Source organism: Acipenser ruthenus, chromosome 11 (assembly GCF_902713425.1).
Source record: "Acipenser ruthenus chromosome 11, fAciRut3.2 maternal haplotype, whole genome shotgun sequence".
Taxonomy (NCBI): Eukaryota; Metazoa; Chordata; class Actinopteri; order Acipenseriformes; family Acipenseridae; genus Acipenser; species Acipenser ruthenus.
The window spans coordinates 7,595,778-7,613,801 of NC_081199.1; the positions used below are offsets into that span (position 1 = coordinate 7,595,778).

Below are 18,024 nucleotides of genomic sequence, written 5' to 3' on the forward strand. Positions count from 1 at the left end.
TTAAAATACATTTTTAATAAAATATATTTGATTCACTTTTTAAATGTTTAGATATGATGTTTCTCAGCAACACTAACTATTATATTGCATTGTTAATACTATCTACAGTGCTGGTTTACACACTTGCACTTAGAGAAGTGAAATAGCAGAGTTATCTTAACTAATGCGTTCTGGCATCACTAGGGGGCAGAGTATTGCCAGGGGGCAGATTACTGGTTATACTGTGTACCAGATATACTCCGAGGTCAGACATGATTCTGAGCTCTATTGAGGCCACAGAGATTCTTTAAAAATGTGATCCAAAGTGAATCTAAAACAACAAGAACACATTAGTTAAGAGAACTCTGATATTTCAGAAACATACCAAGTTGCTGTCGACCCTCACAATACAGCTTCACACATCACAGTAACATGCTGACCCCGAGACAATGCCAGGTACATTTACACAGGGTGTACTCCCAAAATCCCTTTTTCTTCAAAACCACAGCACTACATTCCAGGAACAAAAACAAATTGATTCCTGACAGCAACAGTAAGTAAACTTAAGGCAAGAATAGTATCTTAAATTGTCAAGTTTAATGAAAAAGGAATGTGTTGGCGTCAGCCGCATTGCAAAAAAACCCAAAACCTCAGTATATATACAGTGTATAGTTTGGTGCAGAACTGTCCAAAAAAAGTGACCTCAATACATTTGTAAAAAATCATAGAGGAATACTTGACCTTGCAAAGAGTTTAAGAGATCCCCAGAGTGTAAGTTATTCCCCAAGGTACAAAAAGATAGATTCTGATTGAATTGTCTTCACTCTTTCTGAGAACTCTGATGCACTTGTAAATTTATCTAGAAATGAATCCCATTCTGCTGTAATAGAGTGCGTAATCTCTGGTTTTCACTCTCCTGGAAAGCAAGTGCAGTCAAACGTCACCAGAGCAATTTGAATCATTATTATTTATATTTACATACCTTTTAATGTTTATATTACATGATTATCCTGCACTGCTTTTTGTCACTAACACTTGTCCACATGAGGCCCATCCAAATGTATTTATTAATTACAATGCCATTAACTCAAATAAAAGACACACTGCACTGAGCCCTTAGTCAATGTTAAATAAACACAGACTGGTTATTATTTTACAGTTTCACAGGACTTTAAAACACTATTTGTTGCAGACCTTGGCTAAAACTGCTGCATCTATGAATCCCTCTGCCCTTTTGAATGAACACAATACAAAACTAAAACAGAGCGTATGCAAGTCTTACCGTGTGAGCTTTATGATGCTGGAGTTCGCTGACTTGTTGTGAAAGCTGTTCATTTGCCGCTTTTAGTGTTTCTACCTTATGGTGTGCTTGAGACTTCACGGATACAATAATTCCTGCAAGATACCAGCAAGTCAGGGGCACATTAAAATACAAAACCATGAAATGTGATTGAGCTACATGTGGCGCCACCTACATGAATGACACCAGTACGTCAGTGTACTCTGTTAAGCTATTTTAAATATTTAAAGTGACAAAGGTTTACAGTTGTTTTGTATTTATACCCACCGGGAAGCCATTTAACTCAAATATAAGCAGTACTAAGAAGCATCGCTTCTCGCTCTCTCTCAGAGGGCTCCAGTGCTCTAGTGCTTTATTACCAGACACAGCTACTGCGTGGATTCCTGTGTGTAGCACAGCAGGGCTCAGGTGCTCTAGTGCTTTATCACCAGGCACAGCTACTGCGTGGATTCCTGTGTGTAGCACAGCAGGGCTCAGGTGCTCTAGTGCTTTATCACCAGGCACAGCTACTGCGTGGATTCCTGTGTGTAGCACAGCAGGGCTCAGGTGCTCTAGTGCTTTATCACCAGGCACAGCTACTGCGTGGATTCCTGTGTGTAGCACAGCAGGGCTCCAGTGCTCTAGTGCTTTATCACCAGGCACAGCTACTGCGTGGATTCCTGTGTGTAGCACAGCAGGGCTCTGGGGCTCTAGCGGTGCAGCGTTACCGTTGACGATCCTGGCCACCCTCCACAGCCTCAGCAGGATGAGCAGGCCCACTCCATCGAAGGCGTCCTCGTGGGAGATGTACACGATGTCCAGGATGAAGGACACGATCACCACGACGCCGTCAAACACTTCAAACTTGTGGTGGAAGAACTCCAGCCGGTATGCAAACAGCTTCCCAAACAGCTCCACCATGAAGAAGGTGAGCAGAGCTAAACTCAGGTAGTGGAACACCTGGAGAGGACAAATTGAAACACCTGCCTTAATCATACTGTGGCAGGGCAACAGCCCTGCCCCTGTAAGTAACGTGTGTGGTGGAATGTAAGGTCGGCAGGGATGGGGTTAAATCTATCCCCGCCAGCAATCACAGGTGTGGCCATTTCCCAGTTAGGTAATTGGTGCTAATTGGACAGTGGTCACCTATATATACAGAAGGATAAATCCTTTGTCTGGTGGAGAGAGTCTGATCTGTTCAGTGAAGGTGAATGCGTAGCCTGACAGCATTTTTTTTTGTTTAAACTCTCTTCCTGTCGGTAACAGCTTGGGCTGTGACGCTATCCTGTCACACATCCCCTCTCCATTTTGTTTCTCTATTTATTTGTTAAATCACCATTTACTACTGTTTTTACACACATTGATGATTACTTCACCCTGAAACAATGTGCTTATTAGAGATTTGTAATGTAAGCATCTCTGATAGACTCACTGTTTCGGGGGGTGGTGAAGGAGAGGAATAATCAGAGCACACCCCAAGTGCACCCTTAGTGCTCATTATAGAAATGTCACCTTGCTCAGGATTATTCTGGTGACTTTATTCAACGTGCCAAATATACACAAGTGCAAAAACAGTAATAATTGATGTTTAAGAACACAGCTCATGGGATAATAAAATAGATATTATGCAGGTTTCGGGGGGTGCCCTTTAACACTGTGATCAGGGTGGCACTGATCCAACGTGACCAATCTGCAGGGTGCTTATTGAATGCATTTCTGTACCTGTGATGGTATCTTGTGCTCATCTTGCTTAATGATGGCTAGGTCCAGGAGCAGCTCACACAGCACAAAGACAGCATCCAGAATCACCAGACACACCACAGACACCTGGGGCAAAGGAATGAGGTTAGACTTCATCTCAACTTCCACCGACAGCAGGACAACAAACATGACACCACTGCTATCACTCTCAATGGGTTTAAGGTACGTGGTAAACAGCAGGTATCATACAAAGTTCTAGGTAACATGCAGTACAGGCGGTAGGTTGAAATGCGGGCGGATGCAGTACCTGGAACTTGTGCGAGCTGAAGAGTTTTCTCAGGGAGTCGCGGAAGGTGAGGCTGTGCTCCATGTTGTGCAGCGACGGCTCCTCTGCCTCCTCGTGGAACTCCTCCTCGTGCCACTTGTTGAAGTTGTGGTGATCATCACCCACTGCCGTGAAGTGCTTCAGATACCTGGCCATCTTCTACCCCACTGCCCTCTGCAGGCAGAACACACAACTCACTTACATACATGCACTTTATTAGGACCGGTCTACCTGATTGGATTTGGCATGTTCTCCTGGTATACCCTGGCTCCCTTGATTACTCTGGAAGGCTGGACGACGGCTGTAATTTACTTAAGCTTTGTTACTTCTTTCACAATCAGTCAAGAGTCCAGAGCCCTAACCACTACTCCACACTGCTGCCCACATACATACAGCACATAGACACATACAGCACATTCAATCAGAAGCAAATAAAGAAGTGGTTAACACAGAAATAAGACTGTATGCTATAAGCACAGCTGGTTATACTGTTTTTCTTGAAATATTCCTACCAGAGTATTTACACCATTCACTTCCTCTTGATTATACGTCGTCATACAGCAGCCACCCTTACTAATTAGGGCAGCAGTGTGGAGTAGTGGTCAGGGCTCTGGACTTGACTGGAGGGTCGAGGGTCCTGGCTCATGGGTCGTGGGGGACACTGCTGCTGTATCCTTGAGCAAGGTACTTTACCTAGATTGCTTCAGTAAAAACCCAACTGTATAAATGGGTAATTGTATATAAAAATAATGTGATATCTTGTAACAATTCTAAGTCCTCCTGGATAAGGGCGTCGGCTAATAAATTAATAATAATAATAATAACTACTAGATCACAACGTTGTAGTTCACCGTTTGCATTTACCTGATAAAAACAACTTTTTGTTAGATAGTTTTAACAAATGCTGCGAGTCTAAACCTTAAAATAAAAAGAAAAAAAAATATAAAACTTACCTTTAAAATGAAATAACAAGCTGCTGACGCGTGTGCACACGAGCCGGTCTCAGATGAATAGACTATCCAATCAATGCGGTTCTCATTCCCGTTTTACCAAAGAGGGATCAGATAAGCCAAAAAACACAAAGAACCACTCGGCATGGAAAATATTGATCCAAGCTGTTGCCAAGAAACGGTTCCTTTCTCAAACCCTGCCTGAAGCGACTGTTACTACCGCTAATATTTGTGCACCAGGACAAGTGGCTGCTGCAGCTGGCTGAGTTTTTTTTTTTTTTTTTTTTTTTTAAACATGCAAAAGGAGTTATCAAACCATTCAATTCAAGTCCAGCACCTTGTTGGTTTGCATGGCTGGAAACCACAGTTCACTCGTCCTGCACCCAATCCCGTGCTTAAAAACAATTCCAACTGCAGCATTCAACAAAAAGGCTACCAGTCAGCCTTTGCTAATCTGATCCCAAATCTAATCAACATAGAACTGCATATTTTACAAGACAGACATTGTAAATAGGAGGTCAAAGGCACCCACCAGACTCCCACAGGGTATACTACACCTGCACTGTGAAACAAACAGTCCCAGAGATACAAGCACGATAGGACCATACCATTCCATGTCCAAGTTCTCAATGGGGTTTCCTCCGATAATACACATTGATTTCGATGCTATAACCCTGCGCTGTCTGCCATGCTAGGTAGCGCTGAAGAGGACAGTCCTCAAGCACTGAAACCGATCTGTTGAGAACAATCCAAACGAGGCCACAGCAAACTTTAATAAAGACACGCTGAATGGGTGTCACTACTGTACCGATCAACACTGTACTAAACGTGTTACAGCCCCATTCGTATTTTGGATAAATGGCAAGAAATATGTATTGAATATTAGTTTGGCAATAACTGTGAATCGAAATAGTTGAGAGAGACCAGTGAAACTGGCAGTCTGTCACAATGCATTACAGTCTTTCTATTTTGTGTATTATTTTAGCTGACTACAGCTTGTCATTTATTGACAACTATTGTAAAATAATCCCATCTTGGTTGGGTTACAGAAAATAAGCCCCTCTTTTTTGTTCTGAAAGAACAATGCGCTGTCTCAATCTCTATTAAGTTTTCAAACAAAATAACTTACCAAGAACAATGCTTTCCAGACCCCTGTGCAGTATGCCTGTTATCCTCGCTTTACATTACTGACTGTTCTGGGAAGGGGATTTCAGAGCATCATGATTTGGTGTTTATTTGTTACTTCCTCTCCTGTGACACATTGCTGTTCTAAACCGGTTCGTTTTTTCAGTATGTAAATTAAGAATCACTAATCACCCCGCATGAATGCATACACCTGTTTGTTTGTCGAGACTTGTTCTGCAGAAAGAAATTGTATAGCGTATATTTATATCTACGGATGTACATAGCCATTTTGAAAGCTTTTCTTTCTTAACCCTTTCATATCCTTAGTTTAAAGGTACAGGAGTCCTTGCGGTTTTTTTTTTTTTTTTTAACAGTTAATGACGATGTTAAATTATCAGCTCCAGTCATTCCTTTCCAAAATTCCTTAAGCAAAAATATAGATCTTGAAGATGTCCTTTAAAGCCATCTACTGCTGCTGTACAGGGGGATAATTAAAGAATGACAATCATTTATTGTATTTAAATTATTGTATGTATGTATTAATTCCACAACCAAACTTGTTATATAATATAACGGAAATAGTGTTGCTTTTTTCCAAAACATTGCAAAGCACATTGTGTTGTACATACGAATGTTGCAAGCAGGTTCTCCTTTTCATATAGATTAACAGTTTCATAAATAGTTAGAAAATCACATGCGTTTAATAATTACATAATAAACAATCTTACTCACATTCTAAATTGCACAGTACAATATACTACTCCCAAAACACATGTTTACTGCATGAAAATGGTTTCTCCTCAATATAGCCTAATCTCTAACTAAGGAATGCATTGCAAATATTACGCATTTCACAGGGAATGTATGAATACATCCACCATGGACACGTGAAACAACCCTTTTAAATACTGTATGTATCGATGTTTTACTCATGCTAGCTTCCATTTCAAGCGCACACTCACACACAATGCATGTTCTATCAATTTGATAGCCAGTACTGCTCGAGTTATACAAACCCCGTGTCTATTTAAACGGAAATTGCGGGACGCAGGTTAAAAGACGGTCCTCAGTCCAGACCTTTTTTTTCTGTAAACATTGAATTTCTGGACAAAGTAAGAAATGGTCAATTAAAATAACACGTTAAACATGCATGAAAAAATGAACACACAAACACGCCCGTTTTAGCTATTTTTGACGGTATCATATATGAAACACCAATGAAGCACGGAGCAAATAAAATGTCCTATCCTCGGCGGTTTGGAATCTCGTGATTTCCTGTAGCATACTTCGAGTAACACAGCATCCAAATCACAACTCACAACAGAAACCCGCAACTTTAAACTCTTAACTAAGCGTAAAACAATCTGGTGAGCCCCAATCATCAGAATTGTTAAACCAGATTTATTTTTAAAACTTGCATTTGAAACATAGGTGTATTTAGTAGCGTATAAGTAACATTAAAATAATGTTTTTGGTTTTTGTTTTTTAATTTTCCAAACAATGCATATGTGTAGACTACACTTTTTTAAACAACAACAAAAAAAAAAACATATTCACGCTTACCTTAAAAATTGCAGTTTTATTAACTTGTTTATGTGCTTTTTTTTCTCTCCACCTCTTTCTCTGAGAAACTTTGACCCGCTTGTTATTCCCCGCCTTCGTCGGGGTTGATCCCAACACATACTTTTCCAAATGGAATACCGCTACAGACGCCAGTTTTAAACATAAATACAGTTTGTTCTAAAATATCTAGGGTATATAAAGGAAATGGACGTTCAAATAGAGAGAGAGAGTGAGGTTTATTGAGGATATAAAGGGAAAAACAGGGACATATTTTGTTTTAACCGGTTATACACAGCAACAGGGTTTCAGAATTACACTGCATTGAGTTAACCGATGAAGCGCCAATCTTTCACGGTTCAGTACTTGCTAAACCAGCCTGCTTTCCAACATGTGCAAATTAGAGTAGAATCTAACGAATGAGCAGTCTTTCCCTGAGGAATAGAAATATTCCTTTCCAGTCTGTTGGCTGTGAAGACATCCTGAATCTGTCGCAATACACATCCTCTAGGCTTGATATTACAATGTTATTATTATTATTATTATTTATTTCTTAGCAGACGCCCTTATCCAGGGCGACTTCCAATTGTTACAAGGTATCACATTATTTTTACATACAATTACCCATTTATACAGTTGGTTTTTTTACTGGAGCAATCTAGGTAAAGTACCTTGCTCAAGGGTACAGCAGCAGTGTCCCCCACTGGGGATTGAACCCACAACCCTCCGGTCAAGAGTCCAGAGCCCTAACCACTACTCCACACTGCTGCCCTGAATGTTAAAGTTGAACACGTATGTGATACTAATCAAAAGCTCTTAATGACTGCCTTTCCCTTGTGCAAAAAGCCTATGGATTTAGGATTGAAATACACGAATTAAAAAAATAAAAAAGTATAACACATGTTATGCTTAAGACTGTGGGCCCTGAATTTAATCAAAGCTTATTGCATTGTTATACAGTACTTTATAATGTCTATAAGTTTGATAGAATTCAGGCGTGGATTTCCACTAAACCTCTAGTTAACAATCACAAGTTTATACAATGAAGGACAATTAAACAAGAAACATAAAAAAAGACTTAATGACATGTCACAACAAAATCAGTTACACCAAACTGACTTGTAGTTATTTAGTATATCTTTAGAAGTTATTAAATGTGATCCAATCATTTCAACTAGCAAGACAGGACAGCTGAAGCAATGCATCTTCATGCAGGTTTTTTTTTTGGTACCCTTATTTAATGCATTATTCTTAAATCAGACAACTGTACAAAGATCCAGGGCACTAGTAAATATATTATTTAAAAAAAAAAAAAAAAAAAAAAAAAAAAAGCAACGCAATAGTCTTGTATGTATTCGTTTGACACCCTGTGGTGGTCCTGATTGAGAACCATTTCTCTGAAATGTCATTCCTTGAATCTGGTTTACAATGATCTTGTAAAGTTCAGCCTTCTGTATATTCTACAGTATCATAAATCAGAAGTTCCCCAAAGGAAGCCTCAGCTGTAGAAATAACCTTCCCCTTTCCACTTCAACATTGTATTTAGCTTCGTCATCTATGATAGGACAAACAGCCACTATATCACTTTAATTTTGTGAAGTATATTTCAATTCAGTACTGTTAATCATTGCACTAGCACAAGCACAGACCAAGGGTCACATTCATAAAGACAAGGCCTCTGTAGGTTGGAAATTACCCTTCAGAATTGTACTTGTTCTCTCCCTTACTGGTCTACTGCAATTAATGTTCGATTCTTGAAATAGAACAGTGTTAAATATTCTTATACTGCCATGCTTCACTTGGTTGCAATATTACAGTATTGATGCAAGTTTTTTTTTTTTTTTTTTTTATTACTATCACCTTTTAGCCAGGAGATGGCCTTCTAGGACACAGCATGCACAGATGCAACTACTTTCCTATGTGCAGTTCAAACACAAGCCTTGTTTTTAAAAGGGATTCTAGTTCAGTGCATTACATATTCCACACGTGTCCATCTACAAGAAACCAGAATACTATTTTGAAGACGACAATTAAAATAACTGCTTTATTCATTTAAAGAATACAGTACAGGAAGTGTGCTTAAAAATCAAACATACACCAATTCAGTGATGCTGGCAAAAATGGAGGGTTGTTTCTGAAGACAACTATACAAGACAATTGGGTTTACATTTAAAAACACAACCTAAAACTAAAATCCTTTATGACAAAGTAATAAAAAAAAATAAAAAATAAAAGGTATACTAAGCTATTACAGTTCATAGTGGTTTGAATAAATTGTTATGCCGGTGTCAAAACTTGCAGTGAAGTTATGAAGGTCTTATTGTTTAATTAAACCACATAACTAACTTATCTTCTTAGGCTCCTAACAAAGCTAAAAATGACCCATTTACAATCAGTTTGTGGCTGTACCAGATATGAGCTGAAAAAACCTTATGAAGCCTGGCTGCAGTGGAGGGTACAGACAAGTCTGCTGCAGGTTGAACAACCATTTAGTTTCAAGAGCTATAAAATGTATTTAAAATTTCACTCGTCATCTTGGAGTAGCAGTCCTCTCATTCCTGTTGCAAAAGTTTTTTTGGGCCCCCCCCCCAACCCACCATGTCAGAGAAACCACTGAACAACCTATTCCAGGCAAGCCAAATCGATACACATTACAAAAGAGAGAGATTGTATTTTACAAGTCCAACTGAGCACTGCCAGACGGTCCTATTTCTTGGCTTGTTTTGTGACCATGTTTCTTGGCGGTGTGACAGGCCGACTTGCATTGGACTTTTTCTTCTCTGCCGGTTTTAAAATCTGTGAAAAAACAAAACAAAACCTCTTAATCCATAGCATTCAACTCTTACTAGTTTATTTAAATTTACAGAAACAGACCAAGTTAAGGGCATACAACATAGGATGATAGTATATAAATCAGGAGTTAGACGTGATTAAAGTTTAAGATTTATTTAAAAATATTAAAAATCATTTAATAGCTCACCTGAAAAGAACACATGAGGGTTTCATCAACACTCATCATGGCCCCAGCGTTGTCAAATTCTCCACAGTAGTTGGGTGCAGAAAATAAAGTCACCAACTGTCTTTTTGCAAAGAACTCATAGCCATCTTCCACAACCTTAAAAGGTAAGAGAAAGGAAGTCAATTAAACTCCAAACACCATATTGCTAGTGCAACCTAGGAAAAACCCGACTCAATGCAACACACCAGCTAACTGGTCCTATATCAACTTTGTACAATGTTCTCTTCTGCACAAGACACTGGACATTTTGTTTTACTGCTTGTCTTTTTGTAAAGTTACTTTGTTCTGAAAGTCCAAAAAATCCAATGGTAGAGCTAAAGTTTGTCCACAGTATTTAAATACATTAAAATCCTGCATTTGTCACCAATATGCAATACGTAATTTATTAACTGCAATTTGATGTAGTCTGCAGGAAACATGCAAAACTAAAAAAAAGGATAGATCCTAAAATCAACGTATGTATAGATACAGTAATAAGTTTAAAAAACAAATAAAAAAAAGCACACCTGATGGGCTCGACATATTAGGTCCAAGTCGTGTTTATGTAGGAATTTGGCAACTACTTCAGCGCCAAATGTGAAGGAGACCCCTCTGTCATTCTCCCCCCAGCCCAGCACATCCTTGTCTGGATCAGACCAGAGCAGATCACACAGCAGACCCTGGTCCGGTACGTCAGTGGGGCGCATGATCCGCCTGATCTGCTCCATTGACTGAAGATCAGGAGACAGACCTAGAGACAAAACGCTGCAATGTTAAATTCTAACAACTTGCACTCAGAAGGGTACTTGAATACATCAAGTTTGAAAGTGTCTGGTACTGCAATGTACAGGCTTCTGGCAAGGTAATATTTATCAACTTATTAACATGAAGTTTGCATCTCAAGTGCACTGAAGGATGAGTTGTTTAAAAGATGGTGCTAGAATTTACAAAGTGAAGAGAGTTTGAAATATGTTTGCGGAAATAAAAGAACAGACGGGAACTAAAAGTCTGACAGAAATAATGATAAATATGGCTCATTTACAACCACCTCTCATCTGAAGGCAGAATTATAATCCTTTAGAAATACCTACCCCCATGACAACAGAAGATCTTTTCATCCACAATAGCTGCTATTGGTAGGCAGTTAAAGCAGTCTGTAAAGGTTTTCCATAACTTGATGTTGTATCGCCTTTTACCTGCAGGATAGAAATAGGCTATTAATGCATTTTAAAACGCAGCACCATCTTTTCATGCCCCCTTTACTTCAGGTGTGAAAATGCAAGAACATAACCTCATTCCTTTAAAATAATGATTTGTAATGAGCATCTAAACAGAACCCTGACAAGTTTATTAATTAAAAATTAAGAAAAGCAAGATAAGAAACAAAACACATGCATCTATGAATGACATTTAGGAACAAAACAAATACCTATGCAAATATGCATTTTCTGTTCTTAAATTAAAACTGCCAATAGCAATGAAGAGTTAATTAACCTGGTAAATGTTATTTACAGAAAGTCCGTCTTTATGGCATCATGTGTTTAACTTTAAGGTTTCTTCAAAACAATGCATCTCTATGTAAAACCCTCATTGGCACGTCTGGCAATTTGAAACAACCCTGCAAGTGATCTACCAGCTTTGATGAAATGCTTTTAAGCCTAGATCAATTGAGCGTTATTCTAGTCACACTATTCCAAGCAAAAAGTTCAATATTTTCACAAAAAAAAAATGTGATTGGGGTGGGGTTATTACTCAACACTTGTGTAACACTGGTATGAGTGAGTTTAAAAGGTCAGCAGAGTTAAACTACAGGAGCAAAACACAAACTGATCCCAATTTGGGACTTGTCTTTACTTCAGTCTGAAGCGTATCCATTATTGTGAAGGTTTAATAAAAAAGTACTATTCTAAAACAAAAAGTGAATCTTACATTCATCATAAAAGCCATATATTCTGTTGATGCTGGCACACTCATGGTTTCCTCGCAACAGGAAAAAGTTCTCTGGATATTTGATCTTGTATGCTAGGAGTAGGCAGATTGTCTCCAAAGACTGCTTCCCTCGGTCCACATAGTCACCCAGAAACAGGTAGTTGCTCTCAGGTGGGAAGCCCCCGTATTCAAACAATCGAAGCAAGTCATAGTACTGCCCGTGGATATCGCCTGATGGACAGAAAAAATAAATCAGAGCCAGCTGCACCAGTAAAGCAGTGACCTACATAATGACGTGCCTATGCTTTATTTATAAAAGCAGACTTGTCTGCAACATGGCAATACAATCAATCACCGCAAGGCTGAAAAGCTAATACTTTCACTTTTACCTTCGTTTGCATTCATAATAATCTCAACATGCAGGACTTGAATTTCAGCGTGTGATCGCGGGAATCATGCATTTTCCAAGTTGCTCCTGCATATCTGCAACTTTCAGTACGGGAAAATCCTGCAGAGATATTTTGAGACGCTACAGTATTCTACCCGCTCCCCCTATTTTTAACCCAATTTAGAATGCCTAATTTAAAACACATGCACTATTCTAAGTAGTGCTGGATATATCAAATGACGCAAGACTTTAATCTCTCACATTGCGATATGTGATTCTCAGCAGCCATCTTTAAGCATTGTTTGTTTTCACAGAAGCCATCAAGACTCATTCTACTGCAAATGTATTTAAGCCCCTCGTTATTTTGCAAGCAGTGACTTTAGGAATTGCTTTTCTTTATAACTTTAAAAACACGGCACAAAACGGAATGGACCGTTGGTTAAAAAGAAAAGCACCCTGCCTCTGAGGCAGTGGAGTACTCGGCTGAAGGCAAAAAAAGGGTTGCCAAAGCCACTGTTAAATGAAAAATGTGATCACAAAGCGATGCCAGTGAAGTGAAAGGCAAAACAGATGGATTTCAGGCAAACTGGTTGAAGATTTACCCATGTTGGAGTTTAATAATGATAGTGGTCAAATGAGTTGTTCGGTCTGCAGTCTCTATGCAACTGTAACGTTTGCTAGTCGCTGTTACAAAACCTCTACATTGGCGAGACATTCTAGTGGCAGTGCACACAACACAGCTTTGAAAAAGAAATGCAAAGCAGAAGCTTCACGTCAGGCAATGGAGAGTGCAGATATAGAATAGTACATACATGCAGAGGTTTTGTGGAGCAGCTTTAAGCCATTCGTATTAATACTTGCTATGCAGTATCTGCAATACAAATTACTTGCCTGAAGCAACACCAGTGTTGCCACTCTTTCCCCCCCCCTCTCCTCGAAGCATAGGAGGAAAATCCCCCCAGCACACAAATGAAATTCAAGCCCCGATATGGGTATTCCATGAAAAAGTATCTACTGGATTCCAATGCTCTGGTGGTCCTGCTTCAATACAAACCGCTACAATTAAGGATATTGCGCAATATAGTTGTGTGTTGTGCCAATATTCTTGCTCCACAACAGCTGCACTATGTTACCACAATAAGTCAATTTGTTATTGCTGCATCTGCATACTTACCACATACTTTAAGAGGAGCTTCAAGTTCTAGCAAAATGGGCTGGCTAAGAAATATTTCACGGGATTTGAGGCAAAGCCCCCGAATCTCATTTTCCTGAAGCTGTACATTCTTGCCTGGTTTAGAGCCCCTCACTGTAAAGAAATGAAAGATAGTTCAGCCACAAAAGCAGTTCATTCTGGTGAACCGCTTAATGCATATGTGATTTAATTGGAGACATGCTAATTTTTACAAGTGTATGACGTACATATATTAACATTGACAGACTATTCCTAGAGATATTGACATGGTAGTGATCAAGGCACTGTCTTATGCACCTTACTGAAAAGAAACGGATCCCCAATTGACCCTGGGATCCTTCTTCCACCAGCAAACCCAACCATGCAAAGCACAACTAAAACCATGCTGATGCAGAGACTAGGTTGAGGTAAACCTAGAATTCTCAATTCAAAAAAAAAAAGGATTTAGACAGAAGGTCAGTAGCAACTGCTGAGAATGCAGCAAAAACACAACCCACACACTGTGCCAAAATTGTGATTATGTAGGAAACGAAAATGTTTACACAACCCCTATCCATTTGGAGTGAATTGCATTTACTGCAGATGTGGCTTTGAGTCACGAGCTAAATATTTCACTTTAAAACAAGCCTCTAATCAAGTAATTTCTATTTTTAAAAAACAAGTTCATAACCGACAATGGTTATATAGGTGATCAGATGAAAAGTGGAACAAAGCTGGTCAATGCCTTAGTGTAACACATTTTTTTTTTTTTTGGTTCCTGGGTAGTAAGTGTTATTTCCTAATTGCTTATGCCTCAAAAGTATCAAGGATATGGACTTTGAGGGACATCCTACAGCCCATTGTGCCGTAGCTCTTCACCAGAGTCTCAACCAGCTCCACATAGTTTTCGGCCTTGTGATTGCCCAGGAAGCCCCGAACCACTGCGACAAAGCTGTTCCAAGCCGCTTTCTCCTTACTAGTGAGCTTCTTGGGGAATTCATTGCACTCCAGGATCTTCTTTATCTGTGGTCCGACGAAGACACCGGCTTTGACCTTTGCCTCAGACAGCTTAGGGAAGAAGTCTTGAAGGTACTTGAAGGCTGCCGACTCCTTATCTAGAGCTCTGACAAATTGTTTTATAAGGCCCGATTTGATGTGCAGTGGTGGCATCAGCACCTTCCGGGAGTCCACCAGTGGCTCCCACTTGACGTTGTTCCTCCCCACAGAGAACTCGGTCCGCTGTGGCCAGTCCCGCCTGTGGTAGTGCGCCTTGGTGTCCCTGCTGTCCCAAAGGCAAAGATAGCAGAGAAACTTGGTAAAACCGCCTTGGAGACTCATCAGGAATGCCACCATTTTGAAGTCTCCTATGACCTCCCAGCCGTACTCATCATACTTCAAGCCTCTTGATGCCATCTCAGAAAAATGCAGATATGTATCCACTTAGGCAGCTGGAACTAAACTGAACTGGTGGGCTTAAGGCCCCTGTATTTATACTACTATTTATATTACTGGAAAGTTCTAGAAGTTACTCCAAGTTTACTCAGCACTGAATCTATCTGGAATATTCTGGAAAATAGGTACATTTCAAAATATCACTGTCCTGGACACAAAAGCAAAGTTTGTGGGGAATAATAGCCATTTTCTATACTTTTGAGGCATAGGCAATTAGGAAATAACACTTACTACCCAGGAACCAAAAAAAAATAAAAAATTGTTACACAGTGTATTCAACTTGTAAACAAACAAAAAAAAAAAAAAAAAGGAGAAAAGGTTCTGGGGCATTTACAAATCCAAATCTAGCATTCCAGTACCATAGTTGCATTGACTAGCAAGTCCATCGAGGTGTTCCAGGGATGGCAACGTCTGCAGAAAGCCACCAATGGAACTGTAGTGGCAAGAGGGTCATCACAGATTGAACCAGCAGATGTCAACAGCATTGTGACAAGGAGGAGACAGTGGTCCAAACCATAGAAACCTTTAGCAGTAGACAAAACCACCACTTGAACAATGCACATTAGGGCCTTTCTCCATTTTTTTTTAAATGGTCAGCATCTCTTCCATGTAGAGTCATTATACATCATCCTTCTGCTTGCTAAATAGGGCTGTGCGAATTCATCGCTTCGCTATGAACTGTGATAATTTTCTTGATATGATTATTGATACAGTGACCCCTGCAATACTTAAAAAAACAAACGTTTCAATCACCGTGCGTAAAGGATGTTTTTGTCAAGCCCGCCAGAAGCGAACTCTGTGTGTGCCAGCATGTTTATAATCAACAGTGCAGCCTTACTGGATCTTACCAAGAGGCAGGAATCAAGTACTGGTACTGGGGGGGGGGGATGGAGATTTGAGATCTGACCCAAAAGGGAGTGGCTTGGAAACCCTACATACTGTAAAAATGTCTAATGACATCATGAACCACCACCACCCACAACAAGAGGCTGTAAAAATTGCAGGTTAAATAACATCTTCAGTTGTAATGTTGACAGATTACCAACATGCAGCGAATGCTTTACAATTCGCAGCCTGCAACCAACAACAAAGCAAATGTTGGCTGACCACTGAGAAGGCATTTCAAGGAGGAAGAATCTCCATCTTAGGTCAATCTTGTGCACACATATTGAAATATATTTTAAAATGCATGTGCAATGAATTAATTATAAAAAAAGCTACAGCACTGTAAAGACCAATTACACCAGGCTGGAAGTACAGTACAACTGAAATCAAATGCCTTGTAAGGATTCCGAATGACAATGACAAGTATTTAATCTACTGTATTTATGTCTGCCAGGGTTCGAGTAAAATAAATGACGATAAATCGGCTATTTTGCTTGTGAATTTACTCCATCATTATTATTATTATTGTTATTATTATTATTATTATGTAAGCTTCGGAGCCACCAAAAAGGTAGGGTTGTTTCTTATATGCTCACCTCTGCCCCAGTAGGCGGGGCACAATGTTGTTATTGACAGTCAAACGTTCCCTCCAGTCGCTTTTTTATCTGTTAAATTTAACAGCTTAAGGAGGTTAAACGAATGGTATGTTATATTGCATGCATATACTAGTGAACGGATCACTGATTTACCGAATTCATGTGGGGGGAAAAAAATGTACTTTGAAGCAAACTACATCTAATATTTCTTCCCTCGCATTTTGTTTCCTTCAGACATCGGAAATAAGGACATTCGTAATAAAAACAAGATCGTTGAATGCTAAGCGCATTACAAAATAATAGACAACCTCCAATTCAATTTCTTGTGAATTTAGTACAAATTAAAATGCACTGTGGATCTCCAAAGGGACTCAAACAGTAGCTATTGCAATAAACCAACACGGTTTGCACGTTACGTCATTTCTAAACGGGATAAGACAAAATGGACCCATGCTTTTCCCTTTGATTAAAATTAGGTCATGTACCAATTTCATTGGGTTGTGTGGGTTTTTTCGGCTTTATTTGCATGCACTGAAACTCGCACACACGATCCCCTTAAAATGCATTTACATTTTGTAAAAATATTTACTATTCAGCCAAAATGAAAGCAACAAATAAATGCATTGATTTAACCAGTCAAATACATAAACACCATATTACCTTAGCAAACACAGGGAATAGAGGAAACGTTTCGCAACGGCATCTTAATAAATGACACACACAAGACCTGGGGGTTTTATCACGCGTTTAATGTGTATATTTCGACAGTACATACAAATCCACTCAATTCAAGCCGTATTTTGTTATCCATACATATCCATAATGAAATAAAGCGTTACCGGTATCTAACGCAGGAAGATAGTTTGTCATGTAAATTGAAGTACGAGAATAATGTAAATTATGCGAGGGTCCCACGCACTGTACCTAACCTTTCCCACAGTACGTTGCCATCTGAAACACCACTGTAAAGGCAATATGAAAATATATTTAAATTGCCATAATATTCCTTACCTTCCAACAGGCGCTGGATGATACTGTCTATGTTAAGCTTGTCGATATCGGCCATAGCTTACTAAACTCAATTGAAAAAAATAAAATCTAGACGTATTAAAAAAAATAATAATAATAATATTGGCTACGGCAAATACAACCCTTTAAGTTATTTATTTACCACGACAACTAGGGTTTTGTCGTAACGTTTAACTACAGTAAGCGACACGTCTTTAATTACCCAATCAGCCACAGAAAACCCACCTCGCTTGTTTAATAAAATAAAAATGGCGACTGCATCTACCTCGGTCGACGGCTGGCGCAGGGATAAGAACCAGCACACGGCACTATTTATCCGGCAGACGCAACACAACGCACGCCAGGATATTCAACCGATTACAAAAAAATAGTTCCTTCCTGTCGTATTTGATTTACTATGCTAGAGATGCGCAAGGTTAGTCAGCAACTCCATTTAAAAGGTGTAGAAAAAGTATTTCGAAGTAGTTAAGAAAAAACGACCACTTTAAAATATACATATGCAAATACATATGCAAATACATTGTTGTTAAATATCATTACATAAGATAAAATACAAAAATGCTTTTAATTGAATATAGCTTGGGTCCGATTGTGCTGTAAACAAACCGGGCTGTCAATAACGCTGCGTTATTTTGTATTACAATATAAATGGGCTAT

At 39.2% G+C, this 18,024-nt stretch overlaps 2 protein-coding genes across 5 annotated transcripts; both read right to left on the reverse strand.

The window, feature by feature from the left end:
* Nucleotides 1–46: 46 nt before the first annotated feature.
* LOC117427799 (voltage-gated hydrogen channel 1-like) lies at nt 47–7,043 on the reverse strand. 4 transcript variants are annotated; one of them, XM_059033220.1, is made up of 7 exons: nt 5,364–6,874; nt 4,238–4,969; nt 3,267–3,458; nt 2,981–3,085; nt 1,987–2,218; nt 1,262–1,374; nt 47–895 (listed from the first exon to the last, which is right to left on the reverse strand). In XM_059033220.1, exons 3-7 carry the CDS (start codon nt 3,438–3,440, stop codon nt 839–841), a joined length of 681 nt encoding a protein of 226 aa, XP_058889203.1. In that variant the 5' UTR covers nt 3,441–3,458; nt 4,238–4,969; nt 5,364–6,874; the 3' UTR covers nt 47–838. The 4 variants fall into 4 exon arrangements, with proteins under 4 accessions (XP_058889203.1, XP_058889202.1, XP_058889204.1 ...); XM_059033219.1 differs by lacking the exons at nt 4,238–4,969; nt 5,364–6,874 and adding an exon at nt 6,923–7,043; XM_059033221.1 differs by lacking the exon at nt 4,238–4,969.
* A 1,906-nt stretch (nt 7,044–8,949) lies between these two features.
* LOC131739408 (serine/threonine-protein phosphatase PP1-gamma catalytic subunit A) lies at nt 8,950–17,586 on the reverse strand. The gene is made up of 7 exons (XM_059033217.1): nt 17,350–17,586; nt 13,409–13,540; nt 11,847–12,077; nt 11,009–11,113; nt 10,445–10,668; nt 9,900–10,034; nt 8,950–9,715 (listed from the first exon to the last, which is right to left on the reverse strand). The coding sequence occupies exons 1-7, from the start codon at nt 17,402–17,404 to the stop codon at nt 9,626–9,628; spliced, it is 972 nt and encodes a 323-aa protein (XP_058889200.1). The 5' UTR covers nt 17,405–17,586; the 3' UTR covers nt 8,950–9,625.
* Between the last annotated feature and the right edge of the window lie 438 nt (nt 17,587–18,024).

Coding starts and splice junctions, on each gene's coding strand:
- LOC117427799 (XM_059033219.1), bottom strand. CDS start 3,440: ATGGCCAGGTATCTGAAGCACTTCACGGCAGTGGGTGATGATCACCAC. Junction 3,086..3,266: donor TCAGCTCGCACAAGTTCCAG/GTACTGCATCCG, acceptor CCTTTGCCCCAG/GTGTCTGTGGTGTGTCTGGT. Junction 1,375..1,986: donor GGTGGCCAGGATCGTCAACG/GTAACGCTGCAC, acceptor GGTATCTTGCAG/GAATTATTGTATCCGTGAAG.
- LOC131739408 (XM_059033217.1), bottom strand. CDS start 17,404: ATGGCCGATATCGACAAGCTTAACATAGACAGTATCATCCAGCGCCTG. Junction 11,114..11,846: donor ATATGGCTTTTATGATGAAT/GTAAGATTCACT, acceptor TCTATCCTGCAG/GTAAAAGGCGATACAACATC. Junction 10,669..11,008: donor GATCTTCTGTTGTCATGGGG/GTAGGTATTTCT, acceptor TTTTGTCTCTAG/GTCTGTCTCCTGATCTTCAG.